Raw genomic sequence first — 22,470 nt, 5'->3', positions numbered from 1 at the left:
TTTCCCACAGTTTGGATTTTGTTGAATGTATCCATATAGCATCCTGTAACATGTTCCTTTCTCCTCTGTATTTCCTGTGAACGAGTGGTTAATCTAAAGACTCTATGAGATTCTAGTTGGATGTTTTGGCAAGACTGCTTCACAGGTGGTGCTGTGTACTTTTTATTGCATTACATTAAGAGGCACATGCTGTCTGGTTTTTCTTTTTTTGATGTTAAGATTGACCAGTGGGTTGGTGTTGTCAGCTGCCTGATCTTTGAGTTGTGACGTTCCCCATCATACATTCACATAATGGTAGCAATTGATGATTATTGCCATTGCTCAGTTATTTCACTCTGGGTTTCTGTTTCTCCTTTCTTTTTGGGGGAACCTTTCAGCATATGATTAAATTTTACAGTTTTTTTTGTTGTTGTTGTTTTTGTTTTTAAGAGACTGCTCTTAAAATGAGCAGTCTTAAAAATGCCTGTTTTAAGTTTGTTGCCTGGAGGCAAAGTTCAGAGTGGTTGAGATTAGTTTAGAACATGAGGAACATTTGGTTATCTATGGGAATTTGAACTGAGTCATTTATATGAATTGGTATAAAAACACTTAGATGTGTGTCACTCTTAGAAGGGGCTTTGTAATTATTAGATTAGTTTGAATATAAGTGAAATGTGTGACTTGGAGAATTGGACCTCTTCTAGTTTATCTTTATAAAAATGTTGGTTTAATTTGAATTAAGTTACTACTTTTAGATATTTTGTTGACCCTTTGGTTCGGTTCACCTAGGATTTAGAAAATTACTCTGGATCTTTTGGGGGAATATGTGTTTAGTTTCCTGACTATCTAAAGGTTTTAGAACCCTGTTGAAGAAATTTTGGTGTATGGCGGTAAGCAGTTCTTTGAAATTGATAGACTTGCCTGTTTACCTAAGCATCTTTGCCAAGTCACACTGTTACTCTGTGAAAGACAGATGGTAATCTTTTTTCTACTTCACCTCAGGAGCAGTACTAGGATTAAAGTCTGTGAAACACTATTTGTCCCTCCTTGCGTCATGAAAACATGTTAATAACTTAACACCTCAACTATCCCAGCTGCCAGACTTCTGAAAACTTCATCCTTTGGAAACCCAACTCCTCATAGAAAGAAAAAAAGCTTTTGAGCCAAGCCATTATCAGAAATATAGCACCCTTAAGCCCAGAGTTCACTGGTTGAAAAATATGTGCAAAGTGAAATTTAATAGGCTTAGTTACCTACTTTTCTCTGACAGTTTGGTAGTACATTAGGAATGATAGAAGGAAAGTTATCTGGGAAGCAGACTAATACTATAAGGAGGAGGAGACTGGAGAAACATTAACTAGAATAGAAAGATGGGACTGTAAATTACCCTTCAGTATGTGAACTAGCAGTCTTCCTTGTTTTTGAGTATAATTTACCATACCCAGCACCTGGAAGGTGCTCTACCCAGAAGGTACTCCTGACTAAACAAAGTGTGTTATAGGCTTTAGACAAATTTTCACAATAGTAGCTAACATGTATTAGCATTTTGTGGCCATCGTTCTAAATGCTTTACATACATCAATTACATATATCACTCTCAAGACTCCATTATGAAGTAGACACTTTTTCCGCCCTCCCTTATTTGTATAAAGAACAGAGAAGCAGAATCACTCACCAGAGGTCATAAGGCTTATAAGTGGAAGAGTAGGTGTTGACTTGCCAAATTATAGAAACCTGGAGAAGGATCTTTATTAGCGAGATGTCAGATGACAGGTGTTACTGTTAAGTAAAAAAGTTAAGGTCATTTAAAAAGATGTGTCATTTATGGCTGAGTAGTATATACAATGGAATATTACTCAGCCATAAAAAGAAACGAAATTGAGCTATTTGTAATGAGGTGGATAGACCTAGAGTCTGTCATACAGAGTGAAGTAAGTCAGAAAGAAAAAGACAAATACCGTATGCTAACACATATATATGGAATTTAAGAAAAAAAATGTCATGAAGAACCTAGGGGCAAGACAGGAATAAAGACACGGACCTACTAGAGAATGGACTTGAGGATATGGGGAGGGGGAAGGGTGAGCTGTGACAAAGCGAGAGAGAGGCATGGACATATATACACTAACAAACGTAAGGTAGATAGCTAGTGGGAAGCAGCCGCATGGCACAGGGATATCGGCTCGGTGCTTTGTGACCGCCTGGAGGGGTGGGATAGGGAGAGTGGGAGGGAGGGACATGCAAGAGGGAAGAGATATGGGAACATATGTATATGTATAACTGATTCACTTTGTTATGAAGCAGAAACTAACACACCATTGTAAAGCAATTATACTCCAATGAAGATGTTAAAAAAAATATGAAGTAAGCTCCTGAATTCTTTAAAGACTCTTCAATAAAGGCAAGGTGCATCCTCTAAAAAAAAAAAGATGTGTCACCTTTAAAAAAATTTTGTCGTACCATGTTTTCTTTAAATGCTATAAAGCTTAGTAGAATTTCCTTTACTACCAAATTTCTATGTAATAACTTTAGGATAGGTTATTTATAACTCAGTTGTTTACATGGTATTTTGACGAAGTGCAGAGATTTACTATTCTGAGGGAATCCTTAATAGATTGGAAAAGTCATTAACTAAACTAAATAGATTTTGTTACAGGTAGAACTCATTAATAAAAACCATAGATGCCTATAATGAGTGTATCAACAAAGTATCATCACACTACTCAGGGACAGAGAATAGGTTGTTATGGTTTACTCCAATATGAAGGCTCAAGATTTGTAATAGAGAATGTCCAATACTTCTTTAGATTTCTCTTTTTCAGATTAATTTTTGTGGTATCATCTGAAAACATATCAATCAATGGTCATTGAATTAGGTATATGTGATAGATCCATTTAATTCAACAGATGCTGTTGCTTTTGAAAAAATATTTTATTAGGTAATAAGGAGCCAGGAAAAAAGGTGCAGAATTTAAATTGTATACTATTTGACTGAAAGTACATAATATTTTAAAATAAATGTATATAATTTGAGTTCTTTGCTGGTTGTTTTTGTTATGGAATTCAGGTGTGTAGATCATAATATAGCAGACAGTGCTTATCACCCAGCTTAAGAAATAAAATATTACAGACAAAATTTGATGTACCCCATCAAAATCCCATTCCACTTTCTACTTTTTCAGACATAACTTTTATCCTAAATTTAGCCTTTATTGTTCCTTTGGATGCTTTTGTAATGTTGTTACCAAGAGTATGTATACTATATAGTGGTCTTTTGGTGTTTCTATGTTTGATATATATAGAATTATGTACATCTTTTTATGGATCTTTTTTTTCGTTTTCTTTTTTTATTGAAATATAATTGATATACAATATTAGTTTCAGGTGTACAACATAGTGATTCAATATTTTTATAGATTATACTCCATTTACAGTTATTATAAGGCAGGGGATATGGGGATATATGTACATTTATGTCTGATTAACTTTGTTGTACAACAGAAACTAACACAACATTGTAAAGTAATTATACTTCAATAAAGATATTAAAAAAATAAAGTTATTATTAAATACAGGATATATTTCCTGTGCTGAACAGTATATCCTTATAGCTTTTTTTTTTTTTTGGCCTCTCACTGTTGTGGCCTCTCCCGTTGCGGAGCACAGGCTCCGGACACGCAGGCTCAGTGGCCATGGCTCATGGGCCCAGCCGCTCCGCAGCATGCGGAATCTTCCGGACCGGGGCACGAACCCATGTCCGCTGCATCGGCAGGCGGATTTTCAACCACTGCGCCACCAGGGAAGACCTCTTTTTTTTCTTTTTAATGAACATTCGGTTTTGGAGATTAATTCATGTTGATACATGTAAGGTTTAGTTTATCCCTTTCAGCTGCTATATATTATTCCACGATAGGAATATGCTGTATGTTGTCCATTTTACTGTTACTGGGCATTTAGGTTGTTTCCAGTTTTTCTACAAATAATGATGTAACATTCTTATATGTATCGTCTTATGTACACATGTGAGAATTTTTCTAGGAAGTATATATCTAGACGTAGAATTGCTGGGTCATAGGGTAGGTGCATCTTCATCTTTGTAGATATTGCCAAAGTGTTGACCAAAGTAGTTGTGCAGTGTCCACTCCCTCTAGAAATATATGAGAATTCTTTTTTTTCCCCCAACGCCTTTGCCAACACTTTTGATGCAGTTCTTTTATTTTGCCAGATTCATGAATGTGTAGTAGTTCCTCATTGTTTTAATTTGCATGTCCCTGTCCACCGATAATGTTGTGTATCATTTCAGGTTACAAGTTTTTGGCTATGGTTACCTCCTCTTTGATGAATTGCTTTGCTCAGTTTTCTAATGGATTATCTTTTTCTTTTTTATTATTTACTTCTAGAAGTTCTTTATGTATTCTGGATACTAATTTTTGTTTTTTTGTTTGTTTGTTTGTTTTATGAGCTACAAATACCTTCTTCAGTCTCTAGCTTTTAAAATTTTTACTTTGTTAATGGTGGGCTATTTACTTATTTTTAGGTTGTTGGTGTACATTGGTTTTTAATTTTAGGTAATAATTTATCAGTATTTTCTTTATAGCATGTGCTTTTTCTTATCTTGAGGTTATAAAGTTATTTATTTTTTGGTAGAAGTTTTAAAGTTATGACTTTATTAACCCATCTAGTATTCATTTTGAATTCTAGTGTGATAGTTCATATACATATAGTATATTGGTATTATCTCCTGATTTGTATTGCTGTGTCTGTCACACACCAAGTTTCCTTAAGTGCAAGTTTCTAAGTGATTTACTCAGTTGTTCTGTTTGTCTTTTGTGTCAATATATTTATTTGGATTTTTTAGCAATCTTAGGAGTCTGGTAAAATTTCTTGAGTTAGTGTAAGAAATTTAATTTTTTTTTTTTTGCCAACATACTTATCTTTTTTTCTCCTAAAATGATGAATTTTGATCCCTTTTCATTTTAATAATAATTCTTTATGATAAAATGAATTATTCTGGGTAAGACTTTATCTGGAATACCTGAGGAAAAAATTACTGCTGTTTGAGCTAAATGGAGGTTGGTCACTTTTTAGACTCAGTGTCTAGTCTTCAGTTATTTAATGTCTTGGACTCGATGGTATGGCATGATGGTAACTGCTCATACTTATCTTTATCAAACATTTTCTATCCCTTAAATTGAGGGCAGTATTGGGCTGGTAAGCAGTCAGGGTAGCAGTCTCCACGAGGTCAGCAGGACAGCAAAACCAACAGAAAATAAGATGGGTTGTAGTAGTTGGACTCTTTACAAACATAGTCATGGTCTGAATCTGATTCTGTTTATTTATTTATTTTTATTATTATTTATTTTTGTGGTACACGGGCCTCTCACTGTTGTGGCCTCTCCCATTGCGGAGCACAGGCTCCGGACGCGCAGGCTCAGTGGCCATGGCTCACGGGCCCAGCTGCTCCGCAGCATGTGGGATCTTCCCGGACCAGGGCATGAACCCGTGTCCCCTGCGTTGGCAGGCGGACTCTCAACCACTGAGCCACCAGGGAAGCCCTGTTTATTTTTTAATATATAAAACTTCCCCAACTGTTTATCATTCCACAGAAGCTTTTCAACAGTGTCTTAAAAACCTGTTCAGAGGATTCATATTTGAATTATCAGTAATATGTAATTATTAATTAGTTAAGTGGTTGGCAGCCAATTAAGCACAAGAGCAGAACTCTAGCGTAAGGGCCTGTAGGAGTGCCAGGAGATCAAATAAATTGGACTTGACAGAGGAAGTCAAAGAGTGCCAGCTGTTTTCAACATTTTGCTTCAGGCTAGCCTTAATTTTTCTTTGTCATTGTGCTGTTGCTGGCAGGCATGTTGACCTATGTACAAAATTATCATGTAACTCAAAATTTCTAGATCTGTAGTGTCATTTAACTTTTTTAAGCTATTGCATTTTATTAGTAGGCAAACTTCCTCTTAATTTGATTGCCTTTTTTCTTGAGTATGGGTCACATTTTCCTGTTTCTTCTTATATCTAGTAATTTTGGATTGTTATCATAGGTGTTGTGAATGTTACTTTGGAGAGACTCTGGGTTCTGTTATAGTCCTCTGAAGACTACTGATTTTGTTTTTAAAAGTAGTTGTTATGGACTGAATGTTTGTGTCTTCCCAGAATTCAGTGTTGATGGTATTTAAAGATGGGGCTTTGTGGAGGTAATTAGAGTTAGATGAGGTGATGAAGGTAGGGTCCTTATACGAAGAGACACCAGAGAGCTTGCTCCCTCTCCCCGACACAGTGAAAAGACAGCTGTCTGCAACCCAAGGAGGGGGCTCTCACCAGACACAGACCTTACTAGCACCTTAATCTTGGATTCCAGTCTCTAGAAGTGAGAAAATGAATTTTGGTTGTTGAAACCACAGTTAAGTCTTCCAGTATTTGTTACAGCAGTCAAAGCAGACTAGGATAGTAGTTGATTAACTTGACTGTACTCAAATTCCAAACTGTGTCTCCTTCAGTGGGCAGCAAAAATATCTGTTCAGTTATTTTATTCTTAACTGACATGCTTGAAATCTGCCCCATGTATACGTACTTCATGGGTCAGCTAGATTTGAACAGAGTTATTGTGCAGCATTTAAGCTTCCCTTTCTGTGACTCTGTCCTTTGCAGAGTCACTTTTCCCATCACTTTCCAGCTGCTGTTGTCACCTTGAAGTTGCTGTTCTGGTTCTTCAAGCGAGTAAGACTGTGGAATTTCTATTGGAGTTTTAGCTACGTAGTAGATGTGGAGTGGGGACTGTCTTAGGCAAAAAATGGGAAGCTCGCTCAGTGCTGTCCCTATATCTTAAGTACAGACTTCATCTGATTTCTGCTTGCTTTTGGTTGCCTCTCCAGTGCCGTTAAGTAGTTGTTTTTTTTTTTTAATTTTTATTTTGTCCAGAGTTTATGGTTATCTGTGGGAGGGTTAATCCAGTAGAACCTCCATAGCTGGAAGCTCCTTTCTAATATTAATATATAGAACCATAGAGTGTATTTAGTTGTAAAAATAGATTGATTTTCATATGTTACCTTGAAAGTAGAATTTTTAAAGCAATCTTTTTTTCCCCCAATTTTTGTTCTCAGCATATAGGCAAGAAGGATGTGCTATTACTGACTTGTTTGAAGAGTCATATGTGGTTAGAAGATTTATTTATAGCATATGTGCCCCTTATTGCTAGGAGACAGGAAGAATTTATAACTGAATTTTGAAGAATTGTTGAAATATGACTGTGTGTGTGGCATTTTGCTAAAACACGGACCATAGTCTTCAGAGCAACATTGTGAATTAGGTACTGTTATTTTTCTGTATTATAGGTGAGGGTACAAGTTCAGAAACTTGCTTAAGGTTGCATCGACAGTATAAACAACAAAGCTAGAATTCTAACAGGTTAATCTGACTCCAGAATCTGTGCTCTTTAACCACTGAAGATCACTAAGTGATCCCTAAGTTTCCCTCTTTTGCTAATGTTCTGTGGATATAGTTAGTTTTTACTTTACCTAGTAAAAGTTCCTAAGTTAGGAATTTTCAGATTTGTGTTTGTAGTGTGCCACCTTTTGGTAAAATTCAGTAATACAGTCTAGCAAAAGAAGTATAAAATCAGGAATATAAATATACATATATTTGTAATCCAGGGTACATTTGATTGGATACCTGATGGCAGAGCAGAAACTCAGAATTTCAAAAATTGCAGAAACCAGTCATTGGGAAGGATTTGCAGTTATCAGCTGGGATATGTGACTATCAGCTATAGGAAACCTGCAGGAAAAATAACTTTTGTTAATCTACATCTAAAACTCTTTAGCCCCACCTCTTTTTTCACCTCATTAGAAAGCAACTCTTTTTTTTTTCTTTAAAAATATTTTTATTTATTTTTTTGACCACAACAAAAGCAACAATGACTGCAGTTTACCAAACACGAAACACACTCATACTATGTCATAATATTGACATTCAGTCCAGTAATCCTCTACTGTAACAGCTCCTTTACTTTGCAGTGAAAATTGATTTGTATGTTTTTTGCCTCTGAGTCCTTACGGGATTTTTTTTTTTATTCAAACAGAAAGTCACAAAAATTATAATCATCCTAATCAGTTCACTCAGTCCCATGTAATTAATTTATTTATCTTGATATTTTGTTAGCACTTTTATGAATTTATCAGTTTTCTGTTAGAGTTCTGAAAATGCTTATTCATTCAGTTCAGCAGTATAGTCAGTTACCAGAAACCTGTACTTGTCAGAGTCTTTTCCATGAATTCCTTGAAGATGAAACCCTTTTACAGGAACATTTTTGGAAAAGCATCAGAGTACATCCAGAACTGTCTGTAAATGAAAAAAGACTTAAAAATGACCACGGTTAAAGATTTGGTGAAAGTTCATAATAATTGACAAGGAAATTTAGTTATTTCTGAGATATACATTTTAAAGTAATAACTAGAATTATGACTTATAACATTATATCAGAACATATAAGATTTTTAGAAATTTCATGTAATGTCTGAAACATTTATATTAACATATTTCCATACAAATTAACCCAAAGAGAGTTTAGTATTAGTTTTTTTGTTTTTGTTTTTTATACTGCAGGTTCTTATTAGTCATCAGTTTTATACACATCAGTGTATACATGGCAATCCCAATCGCCCAATTCAGCATACCACCATCCCCCACCCCACCGCGGTTTTCCCCTCTTGGTGTCCATACGTTTGTTCTCGACATCTGTCTCTCAACTTCTGCCCTGCAAACCAGTTCATCTGTACCATTGTTCTAGGTTCCACATACGTGTGTTAATATACGATATTTGTTTTTCTCTTTCTGATTTACTTCACTCTGTATGACAGTCTCTAGATGCATCCACGTCTCAACAAATGACTCAATTTCGTTCCTTTTTAGGGCTGAGTAATATTCCATTGTATATATGTACCACAACTTCTTTATCCATTTGTCTGTCGATGGGCATTTAGGTTGCTTCCATGACCTGGCTATTGTAAATAGTGCTGCAGTGAACATCGGGGTGCATGTGTCTTTTTGAATTATGGTTTTCTTTGGGTATATGCCCAGTAGTGGGATTGCTGGGTCATATGGTAATTCTATTTTTAGTTTTTTAAGGAACCTCCATACTGTTCTCCATAGTGGCTGTATCAATTTACATTACCACCAACAGTGCAAGAGAGTTCCCTTTTCTCCACACCCTCTCCAGCATTTGTTGTTTGTAGATTTTCTGATGATGGCCATTCTAACTCGTATGAGGTGATACCTCATTGTAGTTTTGATTTGCATTTCTCTAATAATTAGTGATGTTGGGCAGCTTTTCATGTGCTTCTTGGCCATCTGTATATCTTCTTTGGAGAAATGTGTATTTAGGTCTTCTGCCCATTTTTGGATTGGGTTGTTCGTTTCTTTAATATTGAGCTGCATGAGCTGTTTGAATATTTTGGAGATTAATCCTTTGTCCATTGATTTGTCTGCAAATATTTTCTCCCATTCTGAGGGTTGTCTTTTCGTCTTGTTTATGGTTTCCTTTGCTGTGCAAAAACTTTGAAGTTTCATTAGGTCCCATTTGTTTATTTCTGTTTTTATTTTCATTACTCTAGGAGGTGGATCAAAAAAGATCTTGCTGTGATTTATGTCAAAGAGTGTTCTTCCTATGTTTTCCTCTAAGAGTTTTATTGTGTCCGGTCTTACATTTAGGTCGGGAATCCATTTTGAATTTATTTTTGTGTATGGTGTTAGGGAGTGTTCTAATTTCATTCTTTTATATGTAGCTGTCCAGTTCTCCCAGCACCACTTATTGGAGAGACTGTCTTTTCTCCATTGTATATCCTTGCCTTCATTTTCATAGATTAGTTGACCACAAGTGCGTGGATTTATCTCTGGGCTTTCTATCTTGTACAATTGATCTATGTTTCTGTTTTTGTGCCAGTATCATATTGTTTTGATTACTGTAGCTTTGTAGTGTAGTGTGAAGTCAGGGAGTCTGATTCCTCCAGCTCTGTTTTTTTCCCTCAAGACTGCTTTGGCTATTCGGGGTCTTTTGTGTCTACATACAAATTTTAAGTTGATTTGTTCTAGTTCCATAAAAAATGCCATTGATAATTTGATAGGGATTGCATTGAATCTGTAGATTGCTTTGGGTAGTGTAGTCATTTTCACAATATTGATTGTTCCAATCCAAGAACATGGTATATCTCTCCATCTGTTGGTATCTTTAATTTCTTTCCTCAGTGTCTTATAGTTTTCTGCATACAGGTCTTTTGTCTCCCTAGTTAGGTTTATTCCTAGGTATTTTATTCTTTTTGTTGCAATGGTAAATGGGATTGTTTCCATAATTTCTGTTTCAGATTTTTCATCATTAGTGTATAGGAATGCAAGAGATTTCTGTGCATTAATTTTGTATCCTGCAACTTTACCAGATTCATTAATTAGTTCTAGTAGTGTTCTGGTGGCATTTTTAGGATTCTCTATGTATAATGTCACGTCATCTGCAAACAGTGACAGTTTTACTTCTTCTTTTCCCAATTTGTATTCCTTTTATTTCTTTTTCTTCTCTGATTTCCGTGGCTAGGACTTCCAAAACTATGTTGAATAATAGTGGTGAGAGTGGACATCCTTGTCTTGTTCCTGATCTGAGAGGAAATGCTTTCAGTTTTTCACCATTGAGGATGATGTTTGCTGTGGGTTTGTCCTATATGGCCTTTATTATGTTGAGGTAGGTTCCCTCTATGCCCACTTTCTGGAGAGTTTTTATGATAAATAGGTGTTGAATTTTGTCAAAAGCTTTTTCTGCATCTATTGAGACGATCATATGGCTTTTACTCTTCAGTTTGTTAATATAGTGTATCACATTGATTGATTTGCATATGTTGAAGAATCCTTGCATCCCTGGGATAAGTCCCACTTGATCATTGTGTATGATCCTTTTAATGTGTTGTTGGATTCTGTTTGCTAGTATTTTGTTGAGGAGTTTTGCATCTATATTCATCAGTGATATAGGTCTGTAATTTTCTTATTTTGTAGTGTCTTTGTCTGGTTTTGGTATCAGGGTGATGGTGGCCTCATAGAATGAGTTTGGGAGTGTTCCTTCCTCTGCAATTGTTTGGAAGTTTGAGAAGGATGGGTGTTAGCTCTTCTCTAAATGTTTGATAGAATTCAGTTGTGAAGCCATCTGGTCCTGGACTTCTGTTTGTTGGAAGATTTTTATTCACAGTTTCAATTTCATTACTTGTGATTGGTCTGTTCATATTTTCTGTTTCTTCCTGGTTCAGTCTTGGAAGGTTATACCTTTCTAAGAATTTGTCCATTTCTTCCAGGTTGTCCATTTTATTGGCATACAGTTGCTTGTAGTAGTCTCTTAGGATGCTTTGTATTTCTGCGGTGTCTGTTGTAACTTCTCCTTTTTCATTTCTAATTTTATTGATTTGAGTCCTCTCTCTCTTTTTCTCGATGAGTCTGGCTAATGGTTTATCAATTTTGTTTATCTTCTCAAAGAACCAGCTTTTAGTTTTATTGATCTTTGCTGTTGTTTTCTTTGTTTGTATTTCATTTATTTCTGCTCTGATCTTTATGATTTCTTTCCTTCTGCTAACTTTGGGTTTTGTTTGTTCTTCTTTCTCTAGTTCCTTTAGGTGTAAGGTTAGATTGTTTACTTGAGATTTTTCTTGTTTCTTGAGGTAGGCTTTTATAGCTATAAACTTCCCTCTTAGAACTGCTTTTGCTTCATCCCATAGGTTTTGATTCATTGTGCTTTCATTGTCATTTGTCTCTAGGTATTTTTTGATTTCCTCTTTGATTTCCTCTTTGATTTCTTCAGTGATCTCTTGGTTATTTAGTAATGTATTATTTAGCCTCCATGTGTTTGTGTTTTTTACGTTTTTTCCCCTGTAATTCATTTCTAATCTCATAGTATTGTGGTCAGAAAAGATGCTGATATGATTTCAGTTTTCTTAAATTTACTGAGGCTTGATTTGTGACCCAAGATGTGATCTATCCTGGAGAATATTCCGTGCGCACTTGAGAAGAAAGTGTAATCTGCTGTTTTTGGATGGAATGTCCTATAAATATCAATTAAATCTCTGTTGTCTATTGTGTCATTTAAAGCTTCTGTTTCCTTATTTATTTTCATTTTTGGATGATTTGTCCATTCGTGTAAGTAAAGTGTTAAAGTCCCCCACTATTATGCGTTACTGTCGATTTCCTCTTTTATAACTGTTAGCAGTTGCCTTATATATTGAGGTGCTCCTATGTTGGATGCATATATATTTATAATTGTTATATCTTCTTCTTGGATTGATCCTTTGATCATTATGTAGTGTCCTTCCTTGTCTCTTGTAATATTCTTTATTTTAAAGTCAATTTTATCTTATCTGATGTGAGTATAGCTACTCCAGCTTTCTTTTGATTTCCATTTGCATGGAATATCTTTTTCCATATCCTCACTTTCTGTCTGTATGTGTCCCTAGGTCTGAAGTCGGTCTCTTGTAGACAGCATATAGATGGGTCTTGTTTTTGTATCCATTCAACAAGCCTGTGTCTTTTGGTTGGAGCATTTAATCCATTCACGTTTAAGGTAATTATCGATATGTATGTTCCAATGACCATTTTCTTCATTGTTTTGGGTTTGTTTTTGTAGGTCCTTTTCTTCTCTTGTGTTTCCCACTTAGAGAAGTTCCTTTAGCATTTGTTGTAGAGCTGGTTTAGTAGTGCTGAATTTTCTTAGCTTTTGCTTGTCTGTAAAGCTTTTGATTTCTCCATCAAACCTAAATGAGATCCTTGCTGGGTAGAGTAATCTTGGTTATAGGTTCTTCCCCTTCATCACTTTAAGTATTTCATACTACTCCCTTCTGGCTTGCAGAGTTTCTGCTGAGAAATCAGCTGTTAACCTTATGGGAGTTCCCTTGTATGTTGTCATTTTTCCCTTGGTGCTTTCAATAATTTTTCTTTGTCTTTATTTTTTGCCAATTTGATTACTATGTGTCTCAGCATGTTTTTCCTTGGGTTTATCCTGTATGAGACTTGCTGTACTTCCTGGACTTGGGTGGCTGTTTCCTTTCCCATGTTAGGGAAGTTTTCGACTATAATCTCTTCAAATATTTTCTCTGGTCCTTTCTCTCTCTCTTCTCCTTCTGGGACCCCTATAATGAGAATGTTGTTGCGTTTAATGTTGTCCCAGAGGTCTCTCAGGCTGTCTTCATTTCTTTTCATTTTTTTTTTTTATTCTGTTCCACAGCAGTGAATTCCACCATTCTGTCTTCCAGGTCACTTATCTGTTCTTCTGCCTCAGTTATTCTGCTATTGATTCTTTCAAGTGTAGTTTTCATTTCAGTTATTGTATTGTTCATCTCTGTTTGTTTGTTCTTTAATTCTTCTAGGTCTTTGTTCAACATTTCTTGCATCTTCTCGATCTTTGCCTCCATCCTTTTTCCGAGGTCCTTGATCATCTTCAGTATCATTATTCTGAATTCTTTTTCTGGAAGGTTGCTTATCTCCACTACATTTAGTTGTTTTTCTGGGGTTTTATCTTGTTCCTTTATTTGGTATATGGCTGTCTGCCTTTTCATCTTGTCTGTCTTTATGTGAATGTGGTTTTTGTTCCACAGGCTGCAGGACTGTAGTTCCTCTTGCTTCTGCTGTCTGCCCTCTGGTGGATGAGGCCATCTAAGAGGCTCGAAGGGAGGGACTGGTGGTGGGTAGAGGTTACTGTTGATCTGGTGGGCAGAGCTCAGTAAAACTTTAATCCACTTGACTGTTGATGGGTGGGGCTGGGTTCCCTCCCTGAGGCCACCCAACCTTTGAACCTGCCTGGGGTCTTTGGTCGGGCTAATGGCAGACTCTGGGAGGTCTCACGCTAAGGAGTACTTCCCAGAACTTCTGCTGCCAGTGTCCTTGTCCCCACGGTGAAACAGAGCCACACCCGCCTCTGCAGGAGACCCTCCAACACTAGCAGGTAGGTCTCTTTCTACCCTGGGGTCACTGCTCCTTCCCCTGAGTCCCGATGCGGACACTACTTTGTGTATGTCCTCCAAGATTGGAGTCTCTGTTTCCCCCAGTCCTGTCGAAGTCCTGCAATCAGTTCCTCCTAGGCTTCAAAGTCTGATTCTCTAGGAATTCCTCCTCCCATTGCCGGACCCCCAGGTTGGGAAGCCTGATGTGGGGCTCAGAACCTTTACTCCAGTGGGTGGACTTCTGTAGTATAAGTGTTCACCAGTCTGTGATTCACCCACCCACCAGTTATGGGATTTGATTTTACTGTGACTGCGCCCCTCCTACCATCTCGTTGTGGCTTCTCCTTTGTCTTTGGATGTGGGGTATCTTTTCTGGTGAGTTCCAGTGTCTTCCTGTCGATGATTGTCTAGCAGCTAGTTGTGATTTTGGTGTTCTCGCAAGAGGGAGTGAGAGCACGTCCTTCTGCTCCTCCATCTTGGTTCCTCCTCTAGAAAGCAACTCTTAATACAAGGATCTTTTGGGATTGTAGGGCTGGTAGAAGGGACATTAGTAATATCCAAGAAACAGTGTAGGGGAAGAATCTGAAGGACTTGGCACGTACTTGTTAGATTGAATTGACTCAGTGGAATGGTGAGAATTTTTTGTGGGAAGCTTTTGTGGGATTTAGAGTGTGAGTTGGCAAACTATGTTATGTATGCCAAATCTGGCCAAGGCCTGTTCTGTATGGCCTTGAGCTAAGAATGGTTCTTATGTTTTTTAGTGGTTAAAAAACAAAACAAAGAATAGGTGATGGAGACAGTATGTGGTTCAAAAAGCCTAAAACATTTACCATCTGGCTCTTAATAGAAAAAATTTACTGATTGCCTATTTAGAGTATAGCCATACTTCTCTAAGAAGCGGGGAAGTTGAAGGAAGCATCAGTTTAAGGGGAAAGGTGTTCCTTTGGGCCCTGATGAGTTGTCTGTTGTTAGACAAATAATTGCAGAGGTGAATTTGAAGGAAGGATGAGAAACCAGGACTATATTAATAATTGATCTGTAGTGTTTATTTTTTTGTAAGGCATTGTGTTAAACTATAAAGGATTTGGAAATTATCTGTTGTATCCATTCCTTTACTAGTCCAGGCTCCCATTGCCCCTCCCCAAAAGACTGGTGGCTCTAGCTTACTTTTACTTATCTCCCTGATTAATTTTCCTAAAGAGAGCTCTGATGATTTCTTATGTTAAATGCTACTTGGGATTCATTTTTCTTCCGTATGTAAATTAAAATGTCAATGAAAATGTTTATATTTACATTTAATAGGAAGGCATAAGGTATGAAAAGTATATATACCTGTGTTTCACTTTTATGAGTATTTCAATTAATAACTATCCAAAGTTTTACAAGCCAGCATTTAGACTTAACTGGGGCATTAGTTCGTTGCTGTAGAACAGTCATTTTGAAATCTATTGATATTATTCTTCCATCCCTATCGCCACTTGGGTTTGAATAGCTATAGTTAGAGTTGCTTCAGGTAGACTGTTGCTGAGGAGTGGAATTGGAGAAAGAAAAGGGGAAAAGCTAATACTGCTTAGCAGTAGCTAGCAATTAACAATACCTTTTAGGAGAGGTATGTTAACTCTCTGTTCTTTCTATTTTTCTCCATGTTCAGAAAATTATATACATAGTGATTACATAGGAATTCTACTTTTGAAAGTAATTAATATATTTCTACTCATTGGTTTCAAAAAAAGATGTAAGAAAGGTGCTTATTTAAAGCATATCATCAAACGATTTTGAAATGCTTATCTTAAATTTCTTTTAAAAAGCTAAAAAAAGAAAGCTAGTAGAGGCTTTGGAGTCAGGGTAAACTACTAGCTGTGTGACTTTGGACAGTCTTGTAACTTTCATGTCTAAGTCTCTGCCCATACCTTGTCTTTTCTCTTTCTGGAGCTCTGATTAAACTTACGTTTGATCTTCTCATTCTGTTTTACATGTCTTGTAACCCTCCCCTGCCTTTTTAACAGATTTGTTGTGGAATAATGCTCATACTATAAAATTTGCCATTTGTAAGTATACACATTTGATGGGTTTTTTTGTTTTGTTTGTTTGATTTTGGCCATGCTGTGTGACTCGTGGGATCTTAGTTCCCCAACCAGGGATTGAACCAAGGCTCTCGGCAGTGAAAGCACAGAGTCCTAACTAGTGGACTCCCAGGGAGTTCCCCATTTGGTGGGTTTTTTTCCTTTTTTTTTTCATTTGATGGTTTTTAATAAATTTATTTACTTTTATAACCAACATAATCCAGTTTTAGATACCTCACAAAGTTTCCTTGTACTTGTTTGCAGTTTATCCCTGCTCTCACTCTCAGCCCCAGGTAATTACTAAACTTACTGTTTCTATGGTTTTGCCTTTCTAGAAATTTCATGTAAATGAAATCATAATACCTTATGTCTGGGTTTTTCCATTACCATAATGTTTTTGAGGTCCAGCAGTGTTGCGTGTTATCTTTAGTTTGTTCCTCTTTATTGTTAAGTAGTATATATCATTGCATGGATATATCACTTTGTTGGTTATTATGAATAATGTTTCTAGAACATTCAAATACAAATCTTTGTGTGGACATGTTTTCATTTTTGGGGGGAAGATAGTTAGGAATGGAATCTTGGAGTCATATGTAAGTTTATGTTTAACATTTCAATAAACAACCAGACTTTTCCTTTGTAAGTGTTGATACCATTCTGCATTCCGACTAGTAAAGTATGAGATTCCAGTTTATACATCTGTGCTTGCACTGGGTATTGTCAGCCTTTGATTAAAGCCTTTCTAGTGGTTGTGAAGTGGTATTGCATTGTAGTTTTAAATTTGCATTTCCCTAATAGCCAGTGAAATTGAGCACCTTTTCTTATACTTATTTGGTAAAGTAAGCATATTCTCTTTGGTGAAATGTCTCTCCATGTCTTTTGCCCATTTGTGAATTGGATTTTTTTTTTAATGTTGAGTTTTCTGACTCCTTTATCTTATTTGCAAATAAGTCCTAAATCAGTATATGCTATTTTGGGTGGAGTATTTTATAAGTTCCATCAGGTAAAATTGATTGACAGTGTTGTTTAAGTCTACTCTATTCTTTCTAGTTTTCCTATCAAGAAAAAGACGAGGTTAAAAAAAAAAAGAAAAAAAAGAGGATGTGAACTGTACAGGATTGCATTTCATAGCATTTATCTATGCCCATATATTTCCAACTTCTCCCTAAGACGTTTTCCTCTTTTGTCAAGTGGTTGTCTTTGACAGAACTCCTTAGAAAGGTCCACTGTTAATTAATAAATTTGCTCATGTTGTGTTCCCTTTTTGCCCATCTTTCATTCATATTGTAGGCTTTAGACATACGCTCATGAACTGCAAATGATTTAGTTAAAAACATATATATATAATTCGTACCGGAGTAGTCTGAGTGCTTCTCATGCATGTATATTGCCATTATTTTAGTAGGTTATTTGCGTATGTTAAATGTCTAGTTCTAGAATCTAATTTTGGTGGACTTCATTACCATAGCATGAGACTGAGCTGTGGTCATTGCCATTTGTTTGCAAAGAAGCTCACAGGGAGAAATTCCAAACAAATCTTTGTCTTGCTTTAACAACCAGTAAAAATATAGCAGCAAGTACAACCACTAATCTGTTTTTCCCCCTCAAACCAGTTCCAATTTTTTCTAGAAGAGAGAAGCAACCCTTTAAATGATAAATTACAGTATAATTTTAGTGCTACCCCTAAACCCTGCATTTTTAATAATAGGAGCTTAATGAAAATTTCATGAGTTTAAAGCAGTAGGTTAAGTTGGTTTTGGTAGAAATTCAACCTCACGTTATCACGTGTCAGAGCAGCCTACCAAATGGTATTTTTTTCAAGTTACAAGCAGAAGTCACATGAATAAATGTCTTCAGGTCCAGATGCTCTGCCTACCTTCAGTGTACTATGATTGTGGAGTGGGAGAAGGGGCCAGGATAGCAATAATATACCAGCAGTCTAACTGACGTGGCCAGATCTTTTGGTTCTCAGGAGAATGCTCTAAATGTGATCCTGGGGATGGTTCTATTGCTCTACAGGTGCATAAGGGAGTAGGGGGTGATGGAGATTGCATTCCTAAATAGTGTAAGTCTCATTGAGAAAGGTAACGTTTGCTCAAAGACTTGAAGGAGGTGATAGAATGAAAGTAATGAGTCAAGATGCAGAGATGCAGAGCACTAGGACCTTAAAGATTATTATAAAGACTTTGGCTTTTATAAAACTTCTTTGAGTAAAATGTGAAAATACTGGAGAGTTTTGAGCAGAGAAGTGACATAATGACATATTTTAAAAGGATTACTTTAGGGACTTCCCTGGTGGTCCAGTGGTTAAGACTCTGCACTTCCATTGCAGGTGCCATGGGTTCGATCCCTGGTCAGGGAACTAAGATTCCATATGCTGTGTGGCATGGCCAAAAATAAATAAATAAAATAAAAATGTTTTAAAAAGATTATTTTATTTCTTTTGGCAAGGGTGGCATGAGTGGTTTCTGCAGTAAGCCAGGCAAGAGGTGATGATGGCTTGGGCCAGAATAGTAGCAGTGGAGGTGTGAGAAGTGGTTGGATATTGGATGGGTTTTGAAGGCAAGCTGACAGGTTTTGCCATGGGATTATATATGAAGTACATAGGAAGAGGAAATCAAAGATGACATTAAAATTTTTGCCTTAAGGGACTTCCCTGGCGGTCCATTGGTTAAGATTCCACACTTCCACTGCAGGGGCCACAGGTTCGATCCCTGGTTGGGGAACTAAGATCCTGCATGCCATGCAGCCAAAAAAAAAAAAGAAAAAGATTTTTTGCCTTAAAAAAAAAGAATTACAACTGGAAGAATAGAGTTAACCATTTACTGAGATGGGGAAGACTTTATGAGAAATAGTGTTTGGGTGAAAGATGAGCTCAGTTTTGGCCATGTTACGTTTGAGATGCCTGTTAGACATCAAAATGAAGCTGTTAAGTAGGCAGTTGGATATGTGAGCATGGAGTTCAGGGAAAGATCTGACATGGAAATACAAATTAGAGAGTTATCCAGTGTATTGATGGCAAACTGGATGTGAGCACTAAAAGAATGAATATAACTGGAAAAAAAGTCCAAAGTCTGAGTGAATATAACTGGAAAAAAGAAGTCCAAAGTCTGAGTGAATATAACTGGAAAAAAGAAGTCCAAAGTCTGAGTGAATATAATTGGAAAAAAGAAGTCTAAAGATTGAGGAGAAGAGGAGAAATCAGCAATGGAGTGGCCAGTGAAGGGAAGAAAATCAAACTAACTGATGAAAATGTTTTAAGAAGATAAGAATGGTTGATATTGTTAAATGCTGCTGATATATCAATGAAGATGAGTCCTGAAAGTTGACCTTTGGATTTAGAGAAAATCGTTGATGATCTTGTTGAAACTTATTTTAGGAGAGTGCTTGCCTTGAAAGTCTGACTGGAGTGGGTTTTAGAAAGCATAGGAAGAGAAGAAAAGAGGGAAACACTTCTTCCAATGATCTTTACTGTAGATAGAGACAGAAACATTATGTGTTAGCTTGAGGGGCAAATGGAGTCATGCAAAATTTGTTGTGTTTAAAATGGGAAGAATAATAGCATGTTACGTGCTGATAGGAATAAGTTAATAAAGAAGGGGAAAAAATCAGGGAGAACTGGTGGAGAGTTAGTAAGGGTATGGGGTCTAGAGCACAAGAGTGATTAGACTTAAATAGGAACACAGTCACAGGAAGGAAGGCAGAATGTGTGGGTATAGATACTCATTGGTGGACAGATGTGGTAGAGGTTTGTAGAAGTTCTCTTCTTGCTGCTCAATTTTCTGAGTGAAATGGGAAGTAGGTCATCACTTGAGAGTAAGAATGGTGAAGGAGTGTTGGAGGTTTGAGGGAGGAGGAGGTGGTGTGAAATCATACAGAAGAATGAGAAAATGGACCAGGGAAATATGGTGTGACTGTTGGGCATCATGAAGGGACATTTGAGGTTTGTGGTCAGGGCTTTAAAGTGAAACCAGAGGGTGTTGTTTTGTTTGTTTTTTTCCGTAGTCATATTAATATAGGCAGTTATGGAATAGATGGGGAATTGGATTGAATCAGGGTTGTGTTTGCTAGGTGTATTCCTAGTACAGTAAAACTGGAGAGATTCCTATTCCCCCCCCGCCCCCCGAGGGGTATGTAGGGAAGCAGATTCTTCAAAGGAATACTACCAGACTTTAGTTAGAAAAAGAAGGTGGTGGCTTGCAGGATCTTAGTTCCCCAACCATGGATCGAACCCATGCCCCCTGCAGTGGAAGCACAGAAGAATCCTAACCAATGGACCCCCAGAGAATTCCCTAGAGGTTTCTTTTTGGAATACAGCCTCTTCCTTTTTGTACTGTACTGGTAAGAAAGAGGGAGATAAGGGTGAGAGATTTTGAGAGAGAGAGCGTGCTAATATCTATATTTAATATATATCTAATATCTATAGATATATTAGATGTTTAATGTTTATATGTCTAATATATATATTATGTGGAGGATGAAGCTCAAGATCTTCAATCTACTCAGTCCGAATTTATGGAGTTTCACCTATCTCAGTATGTAATGCCTCATCCCTTTTTTTAAAAAATAAATTTATTTATTTATTTTATTTTATTTTTGGCTGCCTTGGGTCTTCATTGCTGCATGCGGGCTTTCTCTAGTTGCAGTGAGCGGGGGCTACTCTTTGTTGCTGTGCACGGACTTCTCATTGCGGTGGCTTCTCTTGTTGCAGAGCATGGGCTCTAAGTGTGTGGGCTTCAGTAGTTGTGGCTCGCAGGCTCTAGAGTGTAGGCTCAGTAGTTGTGGTGGACGGGCTTATGTGCTCCGCGGCATGTGGGATCTTCCCAGACCAGGGCTCGAACCCGTGTCCCCTGCATTGGCAGGTGGATTCTTAACCACTGAGCCACCAGGGAAGTCCACCTCATCCCTTTTTAATCAATCACCAGTAGCAGGATACAGAGTCTAGGGATCCAGCAGAAGCTTAAGTGGTGGTATAAAAAGTAATTTAAAAAAAACTTTTAAATTTGAAATTATTTCAGGTTACAGTAATTGACGGAAATGTGTTAATCTTCCACTGTCGTCCTAGATTTGTCTTATTCTCCATATTGATGGTTTTGCTTTTATAAAAAGTAATTTAAAAAAAACTTTTAAATTTGAAATTATTTCAGGTTTACAGTAATTGACGGAAATGTGTTAATCTTCCACTGTCGTCCTAGATTTGTCTTATTCTCCATATTGATGGTTTTGCTTTATGCATTTTGAGACTACTTTATTTGGTGATTCATATTTAAGATTGTTGTAGTAGTCTGGTGAATATTTGAAATCATATAATAACCTGCACTATCCCTATTGATGTTTAGCATCTATTTTTTTTTTAGTATTTTCTTTCTTTTGATTAGAATTTGCTTGATATCTCTTTCTGTCCCTGTACCATTAGCCATTCCATGGCCTATGCTTTAGGTATTTGTCTTAGAAACAGAGTATAGCTATTATTAGGTTTTATTTTATTCTTAGTTGAATCTGACAGTCACTTTTTTTGTGTGTGTGTGGTACGCGGGCCTCTCACTGTTGTGGCCTCTCCCGTTGCGGAGTGCAGGCTCAGGACACACAGGCTCAGCGGCCATGGCTCACAGGGCTAGCTGCTTCGCGGCATGTGGGATCTTCCCAGACTAGGGCACGAACGTGTGTCCCCTGCATCGGCAGGCGGACTCTCAACCACTGCGCCACCAGGGAAGCCCTGACAGTCACTTTTAATTGGCCTTAAAATGATCCACTTCCCAGGATCATACCAGCCCCTCTTGAAGTTTCTGGCTGAAACTCGATTTCCCTCCTCTCTGGTTATTTGAAGCCACAGTATCTGCATAGCACTGTTGATTTAGTAATCTCAATCTCACTGGACTTAAATGGAATGATTCTAATATTTTAGGTGTGCTGTCATCAGTCAACATGTTTGTATGTAGTAAATATTTAGTGAATTAAATTATTTTAATGTATTTATCATTAAATTTTTCCTTGTAATATTAGTTGGTTAATTTATAAACCATCTTTTTTAAACTTTCTGTTTTAGTCCCAGAAATCCTGGATAGAAAGCACTTTGACCAAGAGGGAATGTGTATACATTATACCAAGTTCAAAAGACCCTCACAGGTAAGCATACTTCTCTTTCTTCTGGGTTCTTCTAGAAATAAATAAATAAATAAATTTATTTACCTACCTACCTTATATTTTTGGCTACGTTGGGTCTTAATTGTGGCACACGAGATCTTCGTTGAGGCATGCAGGATCTTTCATTATGGAGCACGGTCTCTTTGTTGTGGCACTTGGGCTTCTCTTTAGTTGCGATGTGTGGGATTTTTGTCTCTAGTTGTGGCGCGAGGGCTCCAGTGCGCATGGGCTCTGTAGCTGTGGTGCGTGGGCTCTCCTGTCGAGGTGCGTGGGCTTAGTTGCCGCGCGGCATGTGGGATCTTAGTTCCCTGACCAGG

At 37.1% G+C, this 22,470-nt stretch overlaps 1 protein-coding gene across 6 annotated transcripts in view; it reads left to right on the top strand.

Annotated features, from left to right (window-relative positions):
- Positions 1–22,470, top strand: part of TRPM7 (transient receptor potential cation channel subfamily M member 7) — a 120,942-nt gene that overhangs the window by 4,284 nt on the left and 94,188 nt on the right. For all 6 annotated transcript variants that reach the window (XR_003430740.1, XM_027096673.1, XM_027096675.1 and 3 more), the window contains exon 2: positions 22,056–22,135. Coding sequence is in view for 5 of the 6 variants with exons in the window: in XM_027096673.1 (XP_026952474.1) it covers positions 22,056–22,135 (80 nt within the window). In the remaining variant the exon portion in view is untranslated. The remainder of the gene's footprint in view (positions 1–22,055; positions 22,136–22,470) is intronic.

This window comes from Aethalodelphis obliquidens, unplaced genomic scaffold, assembly GCF_003676395.1.
Source record: "Aethalodelphis obliquidens isolate GAN/ISIS:26980383/991018 unplaced genomic scaffold, ASM367639v1 scaffold105, whole genome shotgun sequence".
Classification (NCBI taxonomy): Eukaryota; Metazoa; Chordata; class Mammalia; order Artiodactyla; family Delphinidae; genus Aethalodelphis; species Aethalodelphis obliquidens.
This window is presented reverse-complemented; position numbering and strand designations above follow the sequence as displayed.